Source organism: Chamaea fasciata, unplaced genomic scaffold (assembly GCF_029207755.1).
Source record: "Chamaea fasciata isolate MVZ Bird 193981 ecotype frontalis unplaced genomic scaffold, bChaFas1.0.hap1 SCAF_16, whole genome shotgun sequence".
NCBI classification, from domain to species: domain Eukaryota; kingdom Metazoa; phylum Chordata; class Aves; order Passeriformes; family Sylviidae; genus Chamaea; species Chamaea fasciata.
In genome coordinates this window covers 10,228,982-10,253,173 of record NW_027094101.1, presented here as the reverse complement: position 1 = coordinate 10,253,173, position 24,192 = coordinate 10,228,982, and the positions used below count along the sequence as shown (strand labels likewise).

Genomic DNA, 24,192 nt, shown 5'->3' with positions numbered 1-24,192 from the left:
TTGGTAACTCACACGTGCCTTGGGACTCCCAGGGCACCTCCCCTGCAGCCTCCAGGGGCTGGCACAGCTCAGAGACCCCCCCGAACACCTGCAGGAGCTGCGCTGCTGGGGGGGCACAGGCTGCACACACACCACACCCCCCTCCCAGGGAGTCACAAACCCAGCTCAGCCCAGCCTGGCCCTGCATGGGGAGGGCACAGACACAACCACCCCCTCCAGCCCCTCCTTCAGCCAGAGATGCCCCCCAGGAGGCGACAGAGGTGGCACTGGCTGCAAGGTGGTGCCTCTGTTCCCCAGGGCTGGGGAGCCCCAGCAGAGCTGCCACCTCCAACTGCAGGGTCAGAGGGGCTGAGACCCCTGGAGGAGGATCTGGGCCACCAGCTGAAGTTTCCTACAGTGACAAATGATTCTTTAAGGTCTGTCACTGAAGGTGAGGCGCTTATTTGGCATTTAGGTAAAAAAGACCCCTGCCCACCCCCGAGACAAGCAGGGAAGAGCCGCACAGTCACAGGGCCGAGCCGTGGCAGCCTGGCAGGAGGAAGGGCTGGGCTCTGCTGGGGCCGGGCAAGCACCAGAAGGAGCAGGGAGGGAGCGAGGCAGAGACATCTTCATCCCACGGGAACTGCCGGAGCACAGAGCAGGTGCCCGCGCTCCAGGGGCAGATGGCACAGCACGGGAGCTGGAGAAGTTAATTAGCAGGACAACAGAAAGCAGCAAGCTGCGGGAAGGTTGGGAGGGTTTGCCAAAGGCCGGCCAGGGCAGCCCAGAGGGGCGGGAGCTGCGGAGAGGGATCGGGGGTCCCGTGCTCAGGGGCAGCCCGGGGTGAGAAGGGGCCTGGGAGCACAGCATGGAGCCCTGTCCGTGGGGAAATTCCTTCTGGAATCATTCCTGAAATCCTTCCTGAAATCCTCTCCCAAGCCACAAACGGGGACAACTGACACACAACATTGAAATGTAGCTACACTGGCCCCTTACCTTCCCAGAGCAACTCTGATATTTATTAACACATCCTGATTAGATGACCTTTAACAGGATCATGCGGAGAAGGTCATTTTAATGACTATTTTGTCTACAATTTAAATAATTACGCATTCTACTAATAGCTCCCGCTATAATTAGGTTTGCCAACTGGAATGCATTTACACAGGCTGACTCTGGGGCCTGGAGACCAGTCACACCCTGGCTGTGGGTCAGTCACACTCTGCTGTGGGTCAGTCACTGGCTGTGGGTCAGTCACACCCTGGTTGTGGGTCAGTCACTGGCTGTGGGTCACACACTAACCCTAACCCCTCTTCTAACCCTAACCTCTAACACTAATCCTAACCCTAACCCTAACCCTAACTAAGCACTGGTCAGTCACTGCAGCCCAGTGCTCACTGGGCCCACAGAAGAGCCAGGGGTGCCAGAGTTGGGAATGAGGAGCAGCAGAGCTGAGCAGGGAGGGGCCCTGGGGCTGTCAGCCCCCCTGGAGCACCTCACTAGTTCTCCCTTCAGGAGAGACCCCAGCAGACAGGACAGCAGTGTGGAACACAAGTCCTGCAGCACAAACACAGTCCCGTGTCTGCAGAACCAGCGGTTCCAGCCACAGCTTCATTCCCTGCTGCAAGAAGCAATTAATCTTTCAATTTTTTTCCTGCTTGGAGACACTATCATGTGTAATTAGCCCTCTCTCCCAGATGGAAGCTCCTGCTCGGCAGCCTTGGCAAGGTTAAACACACAGCCACGCTCTCGCTCTCCTCAAGGAGCTTCAAACACAACCAGATCAAACAGAGACACCCCAAAGTGGGAGCACTCAGCAGTGACAGAGACTGTGACATTTCACTGGTCTCCAGGGACTCTGCTCTGCTCCCCAAGCGTGCAGCACCAGCTCCCCCCAGGCTCTTTCTGCAGCACCAGCCTCCGTCCCTGCGGCAGTTCAGCACCCCTGAACCTCCAGCTGCACAGTTCCACCTCAGTAATTAGAATTACCCAGTTAGAATGTAAACATTCAGGTAGACCATGAGCACTGCGCAGGTACAAAATGGTTTTCTCAATTCTCCAGCACTATGAAGACACAGAGATCAAGGAGAGAAGTCCGAAGATATTTTTCTTTTAGCACACTTTTTTTCCTTGGGCTCCAGGTCTAGGCCACAGGGAAGAGCAGCTCTGGGATCCCAGCTGGCAGCAAAGCCCCAGCCCAGGCTGCAGCATCCCTGCCCTGCTGAGCTCCCTGCACAGCTCCCTCCCCTCTCCAGCTCAGCAGAACCCCTGGCCCACTGCAGGGACGAACCCACTGCGAGCACTGACAGCTGCAATGAATCAAACTCCTCCTTTCTGTGGGATTCACTGGAGATTTGCATTCGTGGAAGAGTTACCAGCTTGCTGCAGCAGCTGCAGAAACACATCCCTGTACCCAGCACAGCCTGATGCCACCAGACCTGCCAGCAGCACAGGTGGCTCTGGATTCACACCGTGGTTATCAGCAGCCCTGGAGCAGGGGGAAACTCCAGCTTTCCATCGTTCTGAGCAAGTCCCTGTCCCTGGCTCATTCCTGAAGCCAACCAGGCATTGCTGTCTGCTGAAGTCGTTCTTCCTCTCCTGATTCAAAGCTCCTTAAGGATGATCTGATTATATAATTATAAATATGATATATTACAGATATAATTATGCTGCTGTGAGAGCGAGACTGACAGTGCAGGAGGAAGGAAGCTTGCCCTGCCTGCATCCCCCAGGGACACCCCCGTGTCAGAGGGGCAGGGGACAGACCCCAGGAGCTCTGCTGGCCTTTGCTGAAGAGAAGAAAAAAATAATAAAAAATAAAAGAGGACCCAAAAAAGCTATAAAAGGGCCATTTTCTCCCTGCCTTAGTCCCAAGGACCGCATTTCATCTTCATTTGCAGAAGTTACCTGTTAAAAGATTAATTAACAGTGCTGGGCAGCTGTTACCTGTCTCTGCCTGTGCCGTGGTGCTGACACTCCCCCGGGGACGGCAGAGAGTGACAGGGACTGTGACCAGGGCCCTTCACACCAGCCCTGCTGTGGAGCGGGGTGTGTTAAACTTGTGACAATTCTATTTCCACCCTTCCCGGGCAGAGGCTGCCCAGAGTCACCCGGAGCTGCTGCAGAGACCAGCTGGGACCCGCCTGCCCCGGGGCCCCTCGCTGTCCTCGTGTGCCACGGCCGGGGCAGGGCTGGTGGCAGGGAGGGCAGAACGTCGCGTCCGGAGCCAGAGCTCTGCGGGGACAGGGCCGGTGTCCCCGGGCACCGCAGCCCCGCTGCCCTGCCGTGCCCGGCACAGCTCTGCCGGCTGTCCCCGCTGCCAAACCTCCAGCCAGGGGGCTGATTTCGGCATTTCTGTCCCCCCGGGCAACCGCCCAGCCGCTGCCAGGACCCCTCAGCATCACCCGCCCGGCCGGGTGGGAGCGCGGCTCTGCTCAGCCACCAGCTCCTTCCCCCGGCAGTGCCCTGGAGCCCGAGCAGCCCGACGCCATCTGGGCAGCACAAGGACCTCAACACCCAGCAAAGCAGAGCGATCGGGGGGTGACATCCAGCCCCGCAGCGGGGCACAGGCGTTAGGCGCCCCGGGGACACTCAGCGCCGCTGTCCGCGTGTGTGTGAGGTGACAGAGAGCAGAGAGACACTGGCAGGGTCAGAGCTGCAGCCACGACCGGGGGGAACCCGGCAGCGCCACGTGGTGTCACAGCACAGGGCTGTGAGACCTCCCACACCGCCAGCTGTCCCCGGAGCGAGGGGACAGGGCTCTGCCACATCCCCCGTGCCTGCAGGGAGACACGGACACCTGCCCTGCCTGCGTGGCCAGCTCAGCCCTCAGCGAAGGGAGCACCCCTCAGCACCCTGCCCTCATTTCCCCGTGCCTTCTCAGCTCTCCTTGCACCGTTGCAGCATCGGGGAGTGAAAGTGCCTGGAGAAAAGGCTGGGACAGGAAGGTGAGCAGCTCAAAGTCATCACCTCCCTCTCCTGCAGCAGCTCCAGCCCCCCAAGTGACCTGATCCGGGCCAGGGCACTGGGACAGATGCTGGGCACACACACACTGACCCCCTCGCTCCTAATCCTAACCCCTAACCCCTAACCCCTAACACCAATCCTGGCAGTGCCACGGGCACCGGATATGGAAGAGGGATGCTGCCAGTGTCCCAGCCAAGCCTCAGCCTCACTCCCTAACTCCAGGCAGCACCTCCTGCCCACACCTCCATCAGCTGTCCCTGCTTGCCCCTGGCACAGGCAGCCCTCAGGGGCTTCTGTCCTGGGGGGTGACAGCAGTGTCACACAAAACCCATGACATCCTGTCACCTCCCCCTGGGTTCTTCTGTCCTGTGGGTGACAGCAGTGCCACCCTGTCCCCTCCCCCTGGGTTTCTGCACCGGTGCAGGACGGGCCGTCTGCGCACACACCAGGGCTCAGGAGGGGCAGCAGCCGCCCCCCGGGCCCAGAACAAACCTCACCCACTGCTGAGAACCTGATCCCCCGAGCCCCTCTCTCCCAGCACAGGGCACAGCCCCGTTTTTGGGAGGGCGGCCGACAATGCGTGTGGAGCCTCCACCTTCCGCAGCCTGTTACGCCGCCTGCTCCCACCACTTCTATTTTTAAGGGTGAGAGCTGTGGTGCTCTGTCGTTTCCCCAATTCGAGCTCCTCTCTCCCAGCAGTTCCCCAAATTAGGCAGTTTCCACGGTAAAAGCACAGAACCTGCCAGACAGGCCTGAGTGGTGCTGGCAGAGCCCGAGCCGGGGCATCCACTGGGAAATAAATCCCTGGGGAAACAAGGATGGGGACTGAGCTAGCGAGGGTTTGTGTGGTTTTCTGACATGAGGGATAGAAGGGCACTGGGGCAAGGCTGCAGGCTCAGCCCCAAAGGGAAATCTCTGCCCCCCCACGTGTCCCCTTTGCTCTGCTGAGCACAAGTCATGGGGTGGTCTGAGTATCCCAGAAACCTACCAGAGTCACCACAACTACAGAATCCAAATCCCTGAGGGGATTTAAAAGCAGCGTGGACGTGGCAGGTGGGGATGTGGCGTAGTGGTGGCCTTGGAAGTGCTGGGGAATGGTTGGACCTGATGATTCTTAGAGGCTTTTCCAACCCAAACTATCCCATAAATTAGACATTTCTGTGAAACAACAACCCAGGAGTGCCCTGAGCCAAGGCAGCCGGAGAAGCACCTTGTGCAGGTGCTGTGGAGCCCAGGCAGCCCCCACAGGACCCCTACTTACATCCGAGGCAGGGCCCTTGTCAGCGCCGGGGCAGGAGAAGGTGACGAATTCATGGCACCTCTTGTGCACCACAAAGCAGCAAACTGCAAAGAGAACACAGGCACAGGGTCAGGGGCACGGCACTGGCACCGCGAGAGCCAAGAGGTGACAACAAACCACGGCTGTGTGGGATTCCTGAGCAGCCCCAGGAGGGTTTTTAGGCAAACCTGCGTGGCAGATTTTTAAACCTTAGGGAATATCCCCACCCAGAGCAGGCATTTTGGTGAAACTCAGCAGAACAAAGTGTTGAGTGCACGTCAGAGGAGGGCTGGGAACACTTCTGTTGCTCTGAGCTCATTGTCACTCGTGGCACACGCTCTGAGGTCACCGCCGGGAATAAGGAGAGGGAGAATCTGGCGTTCGCGGGGATCTGAGCTGAAAAGTGCATGTGGCCAAAAATGGAAGATTGTACCCAAGGGAACAGGTGGGCAATTTTCCTCCCACAGCTCTGCTTTTCTTCAGCATCTCCCCAGCCTCCGTTTGCCAGACCAGAAGACACGCACATCTTCCTCCCCTCACTCACGTCAATGGCAGCCTTGCCCTCCTGGGAACGGCACAGGGAAATCAATCCTGACGTGCCACTGCCCAGGCTTCCCTGCGGGAGTATCCAGAGCTAATCCCCATCCCCTGAACCACCAAACCCTTTTGGCACGTGCCAGCCTGGAGCTGCCAGCATGGTTTCTGCAGTTTGTGCAGCCAAAGCTCTGCATTTCAAGGCTGATTTTTTTCCCCAAATGCCAAATGAGTGCCTCACCTTCAGTGACAGACCTTAAAGAATCATTTGTCACTGTAGGAAACTTCAGCTGATGGCCCAGATCCTCCCCCAGGGGTCTCAGCCCCTCTCACCATGCAGCGGGAGGTGGCAGAGCTGCTGGGGCTCCCCAGCCCTGGGGAACAGAGGCACCACCTTGCAGCCAGTGTCACCTCTGTCAGTCACCTCTGTCACCTCCTGGGCGCCAGCTCCGGCCTGGGCCAGCTGCACATCCACACCCAGGGGTGCTCAGCTCCATCCCATGCCCCACCCCACATGATGAGACCTCAGCCCCAGGGGGGCCAAAGGGAGCCCAGGCAGGAAAGGAGCAAAGGGAACATGCCCTGGTCCTGAGGGGAGCCTGGGCACCACACTGCTCTGCCTCAGGGCTTTCCCACCCACCTTTCCCCAAGAGCTGCAGCTACACTGAATAAAAGCCTCTGGAAGATGAGGAGCAGGGACTGAGGTTTGGAGACAGGCACAGGAACCAAACTGAGCTGGGCAAGAACGGAGCAAGTTCCAGTTGCAGCAATGGGACTTTTTCTAAGGAACAAGGAAAAGGCAAGTGACATTGGCCATGAACGTCACAGTCCCCTCTTTGTGCCCTGCTACATGCAGCTGTAAATTAATTTTCCTTTTCACATTTTCCATTGTGAACAAAAACAAACCCAGAAGGTTTTAGAGGCAGAACAGCTGCCAAGAGCTCTCTCCTTGCAGGACCTCTCACTTGCTTTTCTGAGTCAAACAAACAAACATTTTCTTGAAAGCATTGCTCACCATTTCTGTCATTTGTATATGGAGACAGAAGCATCTGGGAAGCAGGAAGGAAGAAATTAGAACTCTATTAGCAGGGATTTCTCCTGAAGTGTGTGTACAAACTGGGTAACAGGCTGGGCTGTGCTGGGAGCTCCCCAGTGGAGCTGGGACCATTCCAGCCCAGCAGAGGAAACCAGAGTGCCACCAGGCTGAACTCACCATGGCATGCTTTGGGTGGGAATGGACCTTCGAGGCCATTCCTGGAAGTGCCCAAGGCCAGGCTGGAACAACCTGGGACAGTGGGAGGTGTCCCTGCCCAGGGCAGGGGTGGCCCTGGATGGGCTTTAAGGTCCTTCCCACCCAAAGCATTCCAGGACTTTGTGATTCTGATCTATGGCAAGGATAATCCACTGGAAGATGGGCAAGCAGAACACTTCCCTACACATCCAAGGCACACCAGAGCCCTCTGCCCTGGCAGAAGTGGGGGTTTTGCCTCCAGCCCTTCCCCTTCTCACAAGGATCCACTGGAACACTTCCCCCATGCTCAGGTGAGTGCTGCATCCATGCAAGAGGGAAACAGGGCCAGCAGAATGACTCAGGAGCAGGATCTCATGTCAGTTTTCCCCTCTCAGCTCCCAGACCCGGCCTGCCCAGTGGATGTGAGGAGGTTGCAGAGATCTTTCCGCTGCCGTGCCCTCCTGCTGTCACCACACTTCAGCAGTTTAAGCCCATGTCTTTGTCAGTTTACAAACCCCAGCACGAGCAGCAGCTTTCCCAGGTTGCTAATTAGACAGTTAATTTGTAAATCTTATTATTTGGGTAATAAAGTTATCAAATCCCACCGGTTGACTACAAACATCCCAAGTCATTTGTACGCAGCAAGAATGAAAGATTAACCTTTCCCACTCCTTACTGCACAATGCAGGAGGATTTCCTGGCCCTAAAGTCCCCTCCAGGGCCAGCTCCACCACCGGGCTCCGGGCAGAACATCCCTGTCCTGGGAGGAGGGAAGGACACAAACCCCATGGAAGGCAAAGAGCCCTGAGCCCAGCAGCTCTCCACAGCCTCAGGAGATTTGCTGGAACCCACATGTTTCACAGCAGCCCCAGCAGAGTGTCTCAGAGGTGAAAAGATTTGCACCAAAACATCAGGGCAAGATCACACACCTCTGTTCCCTGGGATCCAGTCCTGGGAAGAAAGATTTGCTAGGAGGTTGGGTTTGAGAGCTACGAAACCACAACAGCAGCAGGGCATTCTCAAACCCTAGGAAACATCTTATTGTGGAAGATGAAAAGAGAGAAAATGCTAGAAAATGCTAACACAGTATTGCTTAAATATATATATATATATATATATATATACACACACACACAGGGAAAGGCGTCTTGGCTTAAACTACTGCTCAAAAACCCTCCAGGAAAACCACAGAGCAGTTTCCCTGCTGATTCCCTACCGATTCCAAGAGCTGCCAATCGGTAAAACCATAGCAGAAGGTGTTCCAGGCGTTTGAAGGCTGCAGAACACACGTCTGCCTGCAGCTCCAGCAAGGGAAGGGCTGTCCCCGGGCAGGGATCTGCGGGGCAGCTCGGCACAGCCTCCCCAGCCCCAGCTGCCCGAGGTTCAGAGTGTTCCCCGGGCTGCAGAGGGACAGGCTGCACAGTTCCAGCTCCCAGCAGCAGCGCGGGGCTGGCAGCACTTGGCTGCCTGCACACGCTGCAATTCCTGCAGCAGCAGCAGCAGGAGCTGGGAGCACTTGGCTGCCTGCACACGCTGCAATTCCCGCAGCAGCAGCAGGAGCTGCGGCTCCTGCAGCTGCCGATCCCGGGGGAGCATTCCCAGCCCGGTACACGCCCCTTGCTCCCGGAGGACATCCCCTCGTCTCCTGTTCACACGGTGTGAACAAGCTCAGGAGCCTGTCCCTGCCATCCCTCACCTCACTGCCTCCCTCTCCCCTCGGGCACTTTGCCCGAAGATAACACCATGGCCAAAGATTTGCTCTCAGAACACAAAATCCCTCCCAGGCCTGGGGTTGTGCCCAGGAAAATCCCTTTACCAAAGCCTTAAGCTCCTTCCCCAGGCCCCAGGCTGCCCTGGGAGCCAGCCCGGCACAGGCACAGGCATTCCCAGGGATTTGAAAGCCCAGGAGAGGCTCAAGCCAGCGCTCCATTGGCAAAGCCCTGAGACTGCTGAGCCCGTCCTGAAGAGCCCAGAGCCCTGGCACGCCTGGAGGAGTGGGGCTGGCTCGGGGTGACAAATGCTCCCGTGGCCCTGCTCGCCCCCAGGCTGGCACACGGGGTGGGATTGGCCCCGTGTCCCCCACGGAACGTCCTCAGCTGCAGGAAGGCACCCAGCCCTCCCCAGAGCCGTGACAAACGGCTTCCTGCAGGAATGAGCCCTGCCTGGCAGCCCACGGAGCAGCCCTGCCTTCCACTTGATCTCCATTTGTTGCTCTAATTTCATTGCATGAACTCCTTGTCCCAATGTTCTGAAGAAGGGAATAATCAATTTTCCCGAGTCCTTCGCGAAATGAATAATTCAGGGACGTCACCTCTGCTGCCTCCTGAGTCCAGCCCTTCCCAGAACACACATTCCCACCCCAGGGAAGCCTTTGTTCCCCTCCGTCAGGCCAGGGAGAGGTCTGGAAGCACCGGGAACAGTCGTGGATGCAGCATGTCAAGTGAGGGAGACAGATGGAGAGTTAACAGAGACAGAAGAAGGTTCAAGCAAGATTCATCTAAAAATCAAAGCCAGGGAGGAGTTCAACCATCCCCAGGGAGCTGACAGAGCTGAGCTTTGGCAGATGGCTCCAATATCAGGGAAGCTCAAAGATTATTTCGAGCATATCTCAGTGTGTAGCTGCTCCCTTCCAACCTGTGGATATTCTCATTTGGATAACGTCTCCACTTCCCAACCAACAACAGCTTTAGGAAACAGCTTGGAATTCAGATTAGCAAAGCTGAAGGAAACAAAATAACACCCCCCAAAAAAGAGAGAAAAAGGCTTTTTAAGGGAGCTTTGTGTTGCTCCACCCACACTGGGCAAACCCCCGGGGTCAGAGGCACCGGCCCTCCCCTGGGGAGGGACCGAAACGTGCCCCAGCCAGAGCTGCCCACGACTTTCCATTCCATGCTAAAAATCACACTCACAACATCAAACAGAGGCACTGAAGCATGGTAATCATAAAATAAGGGGAAAGAAGGGCTCCAGGAGGGGAAGTCCTGAATTTCTGACAGCGCTTTACAGCTTTTAATCACTTAGAGCACGCAGAGAGAGAAGCTGAGCTGAAATTTGCGCTCTTTGGATTTAATCCCCAGCTTTGGTTAAAAGCTTTCTGGGGCTCTTACAGCACAACAATCTTCAGCTCCTCAGACTTCAGCGGTTTTCCCACTGTCAGCCCCAGAGGGGCACGGCAAAGACAGCTGTGATCCCCAGGGATTTCTGGACAGCTCCAGGGACGGGGATGGCACGGGGGGGCTGCACTGACTGCTCCTTGGCTGGAGGACAAAGGCAAGGACACCAGGGGCCCTGCCCTCCCTCCCTGGGTCTGTGCCTGCTCCACCACAGCACAGCAACCCCACGGAATGAGGAGAAACCTCTGGCCCCTGGGAGACATCGGAATTTTGTGCTGGGTACACGGCCCCAGCACAGCGGCACTGGGATGAGCAGGGAGGTCAAGGGAGGGGACAGAGGGGACAGACGAGAGGAGGAGAAGCCCCTGATTGCATGTGGAGGATGAAGGGGGCTGCAGGGGTAAGGAGGGTGGAAAGGCCTTTCTGCCTGCTTTGGGATTTTACAGAAAAGAAGAGACATCCTCCCGAAGGAAAAGGGGGGAAATAGCACATGAGGCTCCTGTTCTGTGAGGTGTCTCCAGCTCGTGTCTCTGCCAGGCTCTGATAGCCAGAGCAGCTACAAAGGTTCCAGTCCCAGGGAGGGATTCTTCCCCAGCCCAGTTAATCCTGCCCCAGCGGGACACAAAAACCTCTGTCCCAGCCCCAAGGGGTCCAGCCTGGCAAAGCAGTCCTGACAGAGGTGTCATCCAGTTCCAGGAAGATAAAACTGCATTTCCTGCCGTTTCTGAAGCAAAAGCAGCAGGATGCATCCTTTTTAAGTTATACAATCATCTAGCCATCACAAAAGCAATTGGCACCGTCCCTTCTGCTCCCTGGGAGGTTCCAGCAGCAGGGCCTGGAGCAGAGACCCCACGGGAGCCTGACAGCAGCCCCAGCTCTCCTCATCGCTGGGGACTGATGGGGCATGGACACAAACAGGGATCAGCGCCCCCAGGTCCCCTGGACAATGCCAGATCCCATTTTGAAGGGAGGGAAGGATGTTCCAGCTCCTCCTGGCCTCCCAAGGCCTTTCCAGCCGAGGAGCTCAGCGATGGGAATTGAGAGTCACCTGCCTGAAGAGCAGGAATCCTGATTTGTGCAAATCCCTGCCGTGAAAAGGGCAGACTGAAATATCCTCATTAACTTGGGTTCCTCACCTGCCCAAAAACCCAGAGCCAGGCTTTTTCCTCACATCTCCCATTGACTGTACAGGGAAAACTCCCAGTTCTCCAGGAAAACTGACCCCTCACTCTCCTGCCTGTTTGCTCTGTGGGAGGGGGAGAGGGCAACTTCAACCCTTGAGCCAGAGCCCAGAAGCTGCAGAAGGGCCCCAGGCTGCCCTGTGCCCCCACACGGAGCTGGAGCTATTTCCAGAGACTCAAAGACATTAATTTGACATTAGAGAGCCTGTCCCGGCTCCCAGAAAATCGGCTCAGAATTTAAATACTCCATCAGCATCGCTGCCATCCTGAGCTCTAACAGAGATTCACTTCCAGGATGAATAATTCAGCCCCGTGTGAGGCTGGGGAGGGGACAGAGCCACCTCCAGGTCCTCAGGAGGGGCAGGACATGGTGGCAGAGTGGCAGTGTCCCCGTACCCCCCCGCCCAGGTTCTGAGCCCAGCACGGTCCTGGCCGGTGCCAGCAGCACCCAGAGCTCCCCCAGGGAATCTCCCGAGCAGATGAATTCTCCTCGTGCCCCAGTTCCACCCCTGAAAGGCCCCTGGGGTTGAGAGCCCCCAGCAGAGCCCCGGGGAGCAGCAGGCTGTGTCTGCACCCAGCGTGAGCTGCTCCCCAGCTCCTCTCCCTGCCCGCTCCGGGGCTCAGGAGAACACAAGGAATACAAAGGAACTGGAGCTCTGGAGCCTTGGTGCTCCCGGTGCACCTGGAGGGTGGAGAGACCCCGGAGATGCGGGGTCTGACTCCTGCCCCCTCCTCCTGAGTCCCAGCCCAGCTCCAAGGAATGCCACATCCCACAGCACTGCAGCATTCTGCTGTCACACCTGCAGGGCTCAGGTAGGACCTGGCCAACAAACCCCCCGTGAATCCAGCGCCCAAGGGCAGAACCAGGAGGGGCAGGGCTGCTGCTCTGCCTGTGCTCCCGATGGGACACCGTTACCATTCCCCTCCTCTCTCCGAAGGGGGCTGAGCGCTGTGAGGCCGGCCACGTGCTTTTAGAAGGACTTTGATGAACAAAACACCCCGAGCCGCCCGCGGTTTGCCATGAAATACCGTAATGAATTGACAACATCCTCTGCATGACAATGAAGGCGCTGGAGCCGGGCGGGATGAGGAGCATCAATCATCCCCGGCAGTGGAAGAGGAGTGGGTGGGGACGGGGACGGTGACAGCAGCACAGCTCGAATCGGGGAGAGATCTTCATCCTGCCCCGGCTCCGGTGTGCCGCAGCAGGCTCCGAGGACAGCGCTGCTGGGCACGGGGCTGCTCCAGGGAGGCGCAGCCGGCCCAGGGTTTGTGCCTCTTGCTGGCACAGGAGCCTGTGCCACGTTTGGATGTGCCAGGGGCTGAGTTCCTCCACCCAGGGCATGGCAGAAGTCCCGCTCCTGCTTCGTCTCCCAATTGCTTGGGTCAAAAGAGCTGCTTGGGAGCAGCGGGCAGAGCACCCCAACAGCCAAAGGCACCGTGGGGAAACAGCTCTGCCCCTGCCCTGTTCCTGCCTCCCGACCATGCAGGTGCATGACCCAGGCCCAGCACAAAACAAGCTGTGGAGAGACCGCCCGCAGCTCCTGGAGAGCTCCCGGAGGGGCTCTGCAGTGTGGGGTGGCCCCAGGGCATGCACACACCACCTCACCCCACTCCCCAAATCCTGCTGCCCCAGGACACAGCCAGGGCTGCCGGGGGAGCCCCAAGCCAGCAGGAGCAATCGGGCACCTTTGTCCCTGCCCAGACCCGGGCAGGGGCAGTGCAGCTCCAGCCCAGTGTTCCCATCCCCAGGGCAGCCCTGCAGGAACGGGAGGGGAAGGAGCTTCCCCCAGCCCTTAATGACAGCCCGGTCACACACTGCAGCAACAGTTACAGGTGAGTTTTCAACTTGGAATTAGGTCCTTCCCGTGTTAACAATCCTTCTAACCTGTTTGCTCAAGCCTGGACTGTGAGCCCCGTGGTGCAGCGGGGAGAGGAGCTGGGCAGGGTGAGAGGAACACGTTGGGCTGGAGGGGACAGCCCTGGGGCCACCACGGCCCAGGCAAGCAGGGGCTCTGATGATTTGGGGGTCACAGGCACTGCAGGAGGAACAGGCAGGTGCTGGCCAAGGTCAGGCAGAGGAGAAGCTCCTGAGATGCAGAACTGATGGACAGACTTGGTTGGCACCTTGGACAAACGGGGACAGGCATCAAGGACAGTCTGAGCCCCTGTGCAAGGGGCTGGATCTGGGACAGCCCTGGGGACATCCCTGGGGACAGCCCTGGGGCCTGCAGCCACCTCCACTCACAAACACCCCCACAGAAGCCTGGGGAGCAGCCCCAGCCCCACAACGACACCCTCAGCATCTGCACCAGCGAGAGATGAAAAATGAGCGCTCGGTGATTAATCAAAGCCCCGAGGGAGCAGATTAAACCGTCCTGGCAATTAGTTCTGGATTTCTTAGGAAGGCGCTGGAAGACAGTGGAAAGCTGCTGCAGTCCCTGAGGATGAGCACCAGAGTCCTCCTAAAACCCTGCACCAGTTACACAACCCGTGGCGATGTGTTAAATTACAGATGGTCTCAATTAAAAGTGCAGAGATGGAAAGGAGGCTCGGAAAAAAAAAAAAAAAAAACACAAAAAAACCAACAACCAACCAAACCACAAACCCAAACTCCACACGAGAAGAAAGAGAAGATCATTAAAAACTTGGCAGCCTACTTTGACTCTGGTTGACCTGGTAATTTAATATTGTAATTGAAACTTCGGGTCAGGCTCCTGAGAGGAGGGAGAACTATGGGAAGGGATCCGGGCAGGATCAGTGCAGCCCAGAGGAGAGGTCAGGCTTTAGGAGAGGGCAGTCCCAGCACAGATAACCCACCACCAGCCCAGCCCTGGCTCCTGTAGCTCCAAGTCCCAGAAGACGCCAGCTCACCTGCTTTGAAGCCATTCCTTTTTGTCACAGCGTATTAATCCTGCTCAAGGCAGATAAAAACCCAGTCCCCAAAGTGCCAGTAATGGAGCTCAGCTAGAGCTAGATTTTGTAGCTTATCTCCAAGACAGAGAGGGGAACTTCACTCCCATTTTCTTCCTTGCATCCCCTCCCCTCCCTGTTAATTTTGAATATTCTGAATATTCCCAAAAGCAGAGCCCAAGTGACATGCCCAGGGAGCACTGCCTGCACAAACAGCCCAGGAGGGACATCAGCCTGCTGAGGAAATTTCAGCTCTCAGAGGGTCCCAATCCCAGCTCTGCTGTCCCAGCACTGGTGTCACGAACACCCAGGGGGTGGCCAAGCACAGAGGTGGCTCCGGCCTGGGGACAGGGACACCCTGCAAGGTGAGGGATTAGGGAGGGCTCTCCTTCCAGGGCCCTCAGCTTCCCTCCAGGAGTGTGGCCAGTGAGCCAAGAGCTGGAGTCCCAGCCCCACCGATGTGAGGAGTTGGAGCTCTTTGAACGAGGCACCGTCAAGAGCAGACCAGGAGCTCAGAGTTACTGCCCAGCAAGGGCTGGGAGGCATTTACACACTGCTACAGAGCACAGGCTGTAATCCTGCTCCCCTCTGCATTTCTAAAACAAACCACAATGCTGCACGGTCCCTCTGCTTTCCAGGAAGTGCAGAAAACAAAAATAATCATGAATACAACAGAAACATTTTTTTTTTTTTGTGTCCAATATGAAGAGTAATGACTTCCCTGCTGCTGCCTTGGGCCTATTTTGAGCTGGCAGCATCTTAGGAGGGTTTGTTCTCCACACACTGAGCAATGTTTGAAGGATTTCTTGAACAGCCAGGAACATGAACAGCTCAATTTAACCACAAGTGAAAGCATCAATTAGCCAGGCCAGGTGAAGCTGCCTAGAGAGGGTTTGTTTGGTGCTGCAGTTGTGCTGCTGTGCACAGCCCTGGGTTTGCAACACCAGCCCCTGAGCATGGACACACTACAGCACAGCCCTCCCTGGTGCCCAGCCCAGGAACCCACAGCAGGAACCTGAACCAGGTGGTTTGGAAGATCCCTCCCAGCCCCAGCTTGCCCTGGCAGCACTTTAGGCACAGGCACAGACAGCCCCTGCCAGGACACGTGTCCTGCCCAAGCCCCGAGCAAAACGAGCCCCCAGAAAACCTCAGGACCCTTTCCTGTCCATCTCTGGCCTCTCTCTCCACAGGACTTGTCTCATCATTCCACCCCTTCCCTCTGCTGCAGGGTGCAGGCTCAGCCCCACAGCTCTGCCACAGCCCAGGGGCTCCCTTGGCTTGGGGTTCTCCCAAACAGCGTCCCCAGAACTCTGCAGTTCAGGAGGTTCTGAGGGGCCACGGGGGCTGCAGACTGCACCAGAGCATCCCCAGCACTCCTCAACACCCCCAGAACCTCCCAGCACCCCCAGCATCTCCCAGCACTTCCCAATATCACCCAGTACCCCTCAGCACCCCCAGCATTTCCCAGCACCCTCAGAACCCCCCAGCACCCCCATCTCTGCTGGCCCAGCCCCACAGTGTTATCACAGCAGCTCCATCTGCTCGGGCAGGGCTGACTCACAGTCCCCACGCTCCACCCCGGCCCCCCACGCTCTGTGCCCTCCCACAGCCCCAGCCTGGGGGGCTGAGCACCCAGCAGCCGCCCCATGAGCCACAGGCTCAGCCAGGAGCTGCTCCACGGGCCTTACGGCTGCTCTAAAACAGAGGGGAAATAAAATCAAGCGTTATTTGGCCCTGGCTGTCTGTGCTTTCCAGAGCTCCCTGCTGCCACCGTGGGAGGAGCAGACACCCCGGGCTGCTGCAGGCAGGGGAGGGATGTTCTCCAACACCAGCTCTCACCAAAGGACCTCCCCAAAAAGCCACCAGCAGCTCTCAGCCCCCAGCACAGAGCTCCAAACAAACCCCATCAGGCAGCAGCAGGAGCCCAGGAAAAGGGATGGAACCCTGGAGATCCCCCTGCCAGCAGCTGCCCCTCGGGGGGCACCCCGGGGTGGACAGTGCGATCAGCAAACACAACAGCAGAGCCACGGCCAGGGGCCTCAGCCCTGGCACACACACCCGGAGGGTGTTTGTCCGTCTGTCTGGGGCCAGGACTTGTCCCAGGCACACAGCAGCTCCGTGGCTGCCCCACACTGCCCCAGACAGCCCTGACCCCGTGGGGAGCAGGGGCACACACCCTGCCAGGGATTGTTCAGGGGACGGTCCTTAGAACGTGTTAATCCTAATTCATAAATCCTGCTCACAACAGCAGCCAGGTCGGGCACAGATTTGTCTTGGTGATGCACCTGGCAGGACCCAGGCCCTGAGCAGCATTCCCAGCTCATTTCCTGCACCCCGGGGTCCCTCAGCCAGCCCGGGGCCCCTCTTCCAGGGCCATCCCAGAGCCACCAGCCCCGAGGACCCCGTGTGGGGCAGAGGTGGGTGAGCTCCAGCTCCCTGAGGCAGCAGCAGCTCCGGCTTTACGTAACAAAGTGGCTGTTGGAAGGGCAGGACACGCCGGGGGTGGCTGAGGCTCCCAGGCAACAGCTCTGCCAAATTCTCCAGAGCTGCAGCCCGACACAGGACAGGCCAGGGGACAGCCCAGCAGCCCTGGCACAGTTTGCAGGGGAAAAAAATTGCTGTTTTGGAAACACTTTGCCTGTGCCCAGGTGCTCTGTTAACCCCATGACCCAGGGCTGACCCTCCAGTGCTTGTGCTGAAGTGTCAGGGAACGGGAGTGAGGGGAGGGACCCCGGGGATGACCAGGCACCTTCAGGACCCCCTTCCCAGGCAGCCCTGCATCCCTTGGGTGAAATCCTCCAGGAGCACCACACTGGAAAACACCCCACACGCTCGGCTGATCTCTCCATAAAATGGGAAATGAGACCATCCCAAGCCCTGCTGCAGTCACAGCCTCTCTCCACTGCTCCTTCCTCTCCCTCCTCCTGCAGCGCCTCAGTCCCGGTTTGTGTTGTGAAGAAACTCCCACGGGATTTGTCCTGGGACAGCCGATCCCTCGGAAAGCCTCGGAGCGCTGCCTCCCACCACGAGACAAGGAGAAGGCTGCTGAGGAGAGCGGGCAAAAAACACACCACAAAAAAATCTCAATGATTTGGAAAGCTTCCAGTCGAAGGGAAAAAAAAACCCATTTATCAAGCACGGGCCTTTTCACATGGGAACAAACAGCAGCGCTGAGGATCAAGGGCAGCCTGGGCAGAGGCAGAGCCCAAGGAAAAGATGGAAGGATGCCTGCAGGACAGCCAGGCTGAGCTCAGGGCAGCAGGAACTCTCAGGGGACACACTCAGCAGCCTCCCAGACCCTGCTCTGGCATAAATCAGGCACAAGCAGAGCTGTGCACAGAGCTGCAGCCCCCCACAGGTCTGTTCCAGCCACAACCCAGTCCCTCCCTGCTGCCAGACCCCCCAAAACACAGCCCCAGCACAGGGTTTGGGTCATGGAACATTCCAGCCGTGGCTGGAGCATCCAGAACCTGCCTTCCACCTGCTCTCAACCCTAAACTCCAGGGAGGGAGGGAGGGCGGGAGGGCGGGAGGGAGGGATGTGCCAAGATAAGAAACGCTGCCACTTCCTGTGCAGGAAACAGCAGCTCCAGCGAGGGGAGGGCTGCAGCAGGGCAGCCCCAGCAGCCGCACACACTGCTGGGTCAGAGGGCCTGGGGCACACACAGGACGCTCATTCCTGACTCCTGAGGAGGGTCAGGCTTTCCTTGGCTTAGCTGATGCTCTTCTTAGTGGGGAGGCAGAGCCTGGCCCAGCCAGGGGTCTGGAACAGGATCCAACCCCTGAGCAGCATCCCTGAGCATCCCTGCACCCCAGGATCCCTGAGCAGCATCCCTGAGCATCCCTGCACCCCAGGATCCCTGAGCAGCATCCCTGAGCATCCCTGCACCCCAGGATCCCTGAGCAGCATCCCTGAGCATCCCTGCACCCCAGGATCCCTGAGCAGCAACTCCTGGGCATCCCTGCACCCCATGGTCCAACCCCTGACCATCATCCCAGAACCCAGCCCCTGAGCATCATCCCTGAGCAGCCCTGAGTGCCAGCCCAGCCCGGCTGGACCTCGTGGGGCTTTGGCTTTTGGCTGGGCATGGAGGAGCAGGGAAGGAGGGAGGGAAAGAGGGAGAGGACGCTCGCGGCTCTCCTGGGCCCCAGCCAGGAGAGCAATGCTCACTTCCCGGGAGAGGTTTGCCAGCAGCACCACGAGCAGCAAAACCCCCCAGCGCCGAGCCCGCAGGACGGGCGCTGCTCCAGGGCAGGGGAGGGGATCACCCGGGGGCCGCTCGCTTTCCCTGCCCGGAACACGGGCCATTATCTCCTGACAGGCTGCAGCGCCTGGCTGTTACTGCACGGCAACATCTCTGCCTTGAAGACATTCAAAGGGCTGCAGCTGGCAAGATGCTCGTGTACTTGGCACCGTGTTTGATGCTCCACGGATAAGATATTAAAATAACATTTCCAACATGCAGATTTACCGTGTCTGCTCCCTCCTCGCTCCAGCCAGAGCTGTTCAGAGCAGGGTTTTATTGATGCTGCCAGACAGGCAGCGCGGAGCTGGAGGAGTCACCTTGCTACGGGAGGGGTGGGCAGCTCTGTCCCGGGGATCTGTCTGGCCCTGCCCCCGGGGAAGCTGCTCAAGGTGATGGCCACGGGGAGCTGGGACACAGGAGCACCAGCCCTGGGCCAAGGTCAGCGCAGGAGGTGAAATCAGACACTACCTTCAGGATCACGTTAAGGGGAGGGTTTTAGAACACGTTGCTGGGGAGGAGGAAATCAAACCTGCTTCGTGTTCTACCTTATTTTAAATGAAATTGATAATTTAGATGAATCCTGTTTTAACAAAGTGGCTGAAGCGTTTGCCCTCTGCTGTCCCTAAAAACTCCCTCAGCCCAGGGCCTGAGTTTGCTGTTGGTGGGGAACAGTCCTGTGCAATTACACACGGCTGGGCTCAGTGAGAGCCTTATCCGGGCTGGCAGCTGGGGGAGGAGGAGGGCAGGAGAAAAGTGAGGAGCCCTTGTATTTCCATGGAGCTCTGCAGAGAGCTCTCCTGGCTCACTGTGCCCGTGCCCGTCCCTGCCGGCCAGCACGACTTTATTAATGTCTACGATATGCCCTACTTTCCAACGCGGCTTCGTCCCGCTGAAAGAGCCCATTTGCATTTTTAATGAAGTTTGGATAAGCGATTGCGCGGCTCCCCAGCTCGCCAGGCTCCAGGAGCCTCGCCCAAAGCCCAGGGACGGCCGCCCCCGGTGCTCCTGGCAGCCCTGGTGTCCCCCGGAGCCAAGAGGGGACATTCCATCCCAATTCTGTGCTGGCACAGCCCCGCCCCAGCCATCGTGCCCGCGGGCAGCTTCACATCCAGTCTGCTTTAATAAAGCGATAAAGGGGAAAGCTCCACACAGAGGAGAATAAGTGGGACAATAAAAATCTGTGAGCTCGCCCGAAACGTCTCCCAGCTGTTGTGCAGCACTTTGGAGGGAACGAAATAGGGCAGATTTCAGAAATACCGAGTTGTGCTGAGCTGTGTGTCCCTGGCCATGTCTGCACTTCTCACCGGCCTCTTCCCTTTGCCGAGCACATGAGAAGGGAGGAACCTCTCTGCTGAGCCCTGAGGAGCTGTCAGCACGGCCAGGGCCACAAGGAGCAGAAGCTCTTGGTAACGCCCTGGAAGTTGCAGCTCCAGCCTCCAGCTGTGTGCCCAGCTTTTCCACGCCACCAGCTTGATTTTTGGATCACAAACCTGATCTTCAGCAGAAGTGATGCTCACCCTTTCCCTGTGACACTCTACAGGGCCAGGCCACCTCACCAGGGCAGGAAAATCAGCTGCAGCAACTGGATCAAAAAATTCCACCCCAATTCCCAGCAACGTCCCCACCCGGCATCTCCCCTCCCTTTTGGAAGGGCTCAAGGTGCAGCAGCCCCACAGCAGGGATGAGGAGCCCACCGAGGCACCCCAGGCACCCCCCAGTGCCCTGCAGGGTGCAGGGAATGCTGCAGAGGTGACCCGGCCCTGCCCTGCCCAGCAGCCTCCCGCACATCCCTGCAGGAGGAACAACGTCCCTGGAAGATTAAAGGAATTTAACTGCCTGGAACTGCCGGGGCTGGGCACAGAGGCACGAACCCAACCGAGGGAATGGGATGCTCCCCCTCCATGCTGCCTCCAAAGCCACTCTAAAGGTCCTGCCAACACAAACCTGTGTCTGATGGAAGAGTCTGGGGCCAGAAAACCCCTAAAAGGGGTGTCCATTCGAGCAGATCTCATTTCAGCCCTGCTCAGGGTGCCTGTCCCTCACACCTGGCCCCACTGCCCGTCCCCAGGGTGCCCCGGTGCTGCCTCTTGCCCTTCCTCGGCAGTCCCATGCCATCCCAGCCCGGATTGGCAGCTGCTCGGGGGCGGTTTTCCATCGCTCAGCGCACGGCACCCGCTCCTCAGCACATGATCGAGTAATAAATATTTGGAAAGATCTGTTATTTTTACATAAACAGTCACAACACATCGCCGAGGCTGGGGAAAGAGCCGGCTCCTCGCTGCCGAGCGCTGCTGCCACCCCGCCAGCCCCGGGTCCCTCTGTCCCCTCTGTCCCCTCTCGCACCCCGCCAGGAGCTCCGGGGGATGTGGGACTCGCTCCTCCCGGGCTGCGGAGGCTCCTGAGCCTCCCTCGGGATCTCTTCAGCCCCTCTGAAGCCCCAGCAAAGTTTCGCAGGAGCACAGCCCCACCACCTCGCCCAGCTCCATAAAATCCCGGGGCTGAGGCTGGAGGGGATTTCTGGAGGTCACTGTGCCCAACCCCTCTGCTCCCCCACCTGCCCAGGGCCGTGCCCAGTTGACATTTCAGTATCTCCCAGAAGGGAGACCCCACAGCCTGGCTGGGAGCTGCACCAGCCCTCCCCTTGCCGTGGGGCTGCTGGAACACAGAAAACCTCAGGCTCATCCTCCCTTCCCCCTGCATCTCCCGGCTGCTCCCATCCCCAGCACCACCAGCCTGGCAAATCTGCCAAAGAGCCCCCACACAGCTCTGAGCTGGAATCGGTTTGGTCCTTCTGGAAATCACTGCCTGCACCACGGGCAGCTTCTGCCGAGAATGATGGAGGCTGGAGCTAAAGGAGAGGGAGCAGGTTCAGCCCAGGATTCAAACTCACTCCCAGCCACCCTGAGGGAAGCTCTTCTCTGCCCTTCAGACTCTGGAATATCACACACCCACCAAAAGGTGCCTCCCCGTGTTTTGCACCCTGCCAGGATGCGAATCCACAGCAAACTAGTTCTCAAATAAACCACAATTTACATGACTGAACCTCCCCCTGGACTGTGCGTTCTGCCTTCCATCATCCTCCCTCCTCCTCCTCCAGGACCTTCCTCCTCTCCCACCCTGCCCAGGCAGTGCTGCCGGGCCATGGCCCGGGGTGACACCCACCTGCGTCAGCTCTCTGCCAGCCTGGGGGCCATCCATAACAATTACCTTGGCACTCTCTTTCATTATCGTGTTATTTTGTACGGCAAAGGCTGACCCCAGCATATTCAGCTGTTTAATGGAATTACAGCTCCTTCCGCAGCCCTGGGCAGGGAGCGAGAGCTGAGAGCTGCAGCCCCGGGTGCTGGAGCGGCTCTGTCCCTGCTCTGTGATGCTGGAGCTGCCCTGTCCCCTCTCTGTGAGCTGCTGGAGCTGCCCTGTCCCCTCTCCGTGATGCTGGAGCTGCTCTGTCCCTGCTCTGTGAGCTGCTGGAGCTGCCCTGTCCCCACTCCCTGAGCTGCAGGGACAAGGACACTGCTCCAGGCTTTGCCTGTGCTCAGGGAGCAGCTCTTGGCACCCTCAGCAGCTCTCTGGGTTCTCACACCGACCCGCAGCCCCTCCCGTGCCATGACCCCTCCTGGCAGCCTCCCCCAGCACACAGGCTGCAGCGTGAGCTGAAATGCCCCGAGCGAGCAGGGCATGACTGGAGCAGGGCCGGGCTGCTGGCCCAGCCTTTCCCTCTGCAGGGTGAGTGTTTGCAGACCCACAGGCTCTGCTCCCTGCCAGCCCCAGCTCTGCCTGCTGTCCCAGTTCCCATCCTGGGGAACATCCACATCCCGCTGCAGAGCAGCTCCTTGCTGTGAAGTTCTAACCCAACACAAAAGCTTTTTGCTGCTCTTCTCAGCCTTGCAGGTCCCCAAAGGAGCAGGAGGGAGTGGTGGGGCCCTGGGGAGCGCAGGAAGGGCTGGAGCTGGGGCCCAGCACCCACCTGGTGCCCATCCCCACCTAAACAAACCACAGCCATGGGGGTTCGGAAAGCAGGAAAGGGTTTTCAGGAGCCAGAGAGGGTGAGCAAGCTCCCAGGAGCAGACACAAAAATCTCGTGGTGTTGCTGTGACTCTGCAGTGTCCGTTCAAGAGGGCCAAGCTCACCAGGATCAATTTCAGCTGGGCTAACGTGACTGCAGAACAATTCCTCTGGAGCTGCTCGCTCCAAGTCCAGGATCTGGCCTACATAAGATCCCATCACTCCTCCAGCAGGCTGCTGACGTCCCTCCAGCGAGGAAGGAACATTCTGGATGGTATTTGGTAGAAAAACCAAAGGTACAGAAATACTGAGTGTCTCCTCCATGCTGCAAATTACAGGCTGGTTAAGGCCTCCCCTTCTGTACCTGCCACTGGTGCACCTGACAAAGACAGCAGCCTCTGCACCGGCAATTTCATAGAAAAATATCCCAAATATAAATTGATGCAATATTAGAAGGCAAAATACTCTCTATGGCAACCTGAAAGGTCTTAATTATCCCCGCAGGTGGCAGAACGAGCAGCCCCACACACCCCGAGCTGGCAAAGTGGGCTTTTGAGTGGGTACTGAGGGGAAAATCTCATTCAACCCCTTGAGAGTTCAGGCAGCTCCTTCATTAGGGAAAGATCCTTGAACTCCCTGCACCACCCCAAAAACTATTGTGTTTGTGACTTCAGATCCATCTGGGCGTGTTAAGTAGCAGGGAGCAGGAATCAAAGGAGGTTTCCAACTCCAGCGCGCCCGTTCCCGTGGCAACAGCAGCCCCGCGCTGGCGTGCTGGGAGGGGAACGCCGTGGGCTGGGGATGCTGAGCACAGCCCAGCCCCAGGAACACGGGGGGAACCCCGGGGTGCCACCAGCACAGCCAGCCTGGGGCAGCACAAATCACCAAATCCCAGAGTGGTTTGGGTTGGGAGGGAGCTTAAAGCCCATCCAGCGCCAGCCCTGCCATGGCAGGGACACCTTGCACTGTCCCAGGCTGCTCCAAGCCCTGTCCAGCCTGGCCTGGGACAATTCCAGGGATGGAGCAGCCACAGCTGCTCTGGGCACCCTGTGCCAGGGCCTGCCCACCCTCACAGGGAAGGATTTGTCCCCCATATCTAACCCAAGCTTTCCCTCTCAGTCTGAAGCTGCTCCCCCTTGTTCCATCCCTGCCTGGCCATGTAGCAGTCGCCAACATCAGGCACATCCTGGTCTTGCAGGAATTCCAGTGCCCAGAGCAGCTGGTGTGTGAGGATGTGCTCTGACGGCTCAGAACAGAAGGGCCAGTGGCATCTGCAGGGAGGAGAAGGTGTTTCACCAGCACTGAGACAGAAATCGCCTCCAGGGAAGAAGCATCCAGGTGGGCACACACAAATTGGGACTTACTGCTCTAGGAATATTTCCTTTGGAGATTATCAACTCTGCAGTGAATTCCTGACCAGCTGGTAAGACAGTGCTTAGACATCATCATTTCTACAAATACAACAACCAGAAAAAACACCAAAAAAAAACCCCCCCAACAATCAATCTTCAGCAGAATCAGCCTGAAGTCAACTTCCAGGAGAAATTTGCTGAGTAATTCCAGAGCAGAAAAAGCTCCTTTTCAATTATTCCCTGTGAGGGTGGATGCCCTGGAAGTGTCCCAGGCCAGGCTGGACAGGGCTGGGAGCAGCCTGGGACAGTGGAAGCTGTCCCTGCCATGGCAGGGGTGGCACTGGATGTTCTTTAAGCCAAACCATTCCATGAGTTTGAAGCTTTCCTCCCCCA

The 24,192-nt window shown here is 58.0% G+C and overlaps 1 protein-coding gene across 2 annotated transcripts in view; it reads right to left on the bottom strand.

Annotated features, from left to right (window-relative positions):
* PRKCB (protein kinase C beta) overlaps positions 1-24,192 on the bottom strand; it is a 91,482-nt gene that overhangs the window by 47,819 nt on the left and 19,471 nt on the right. For both annotated transcript variants that reach the window (XM_066198241.1, XM_066198240.1), the window contains exon 3: positions 5,207-5,289. In XM_066198241.1, the coding sequence (XP_066054338.1) occupies positions 5,207-5,289 (83 nt within the window). The remainder of the gene's footprint in view (positions 1-5,206; positions 5,290-24,192) is intronic.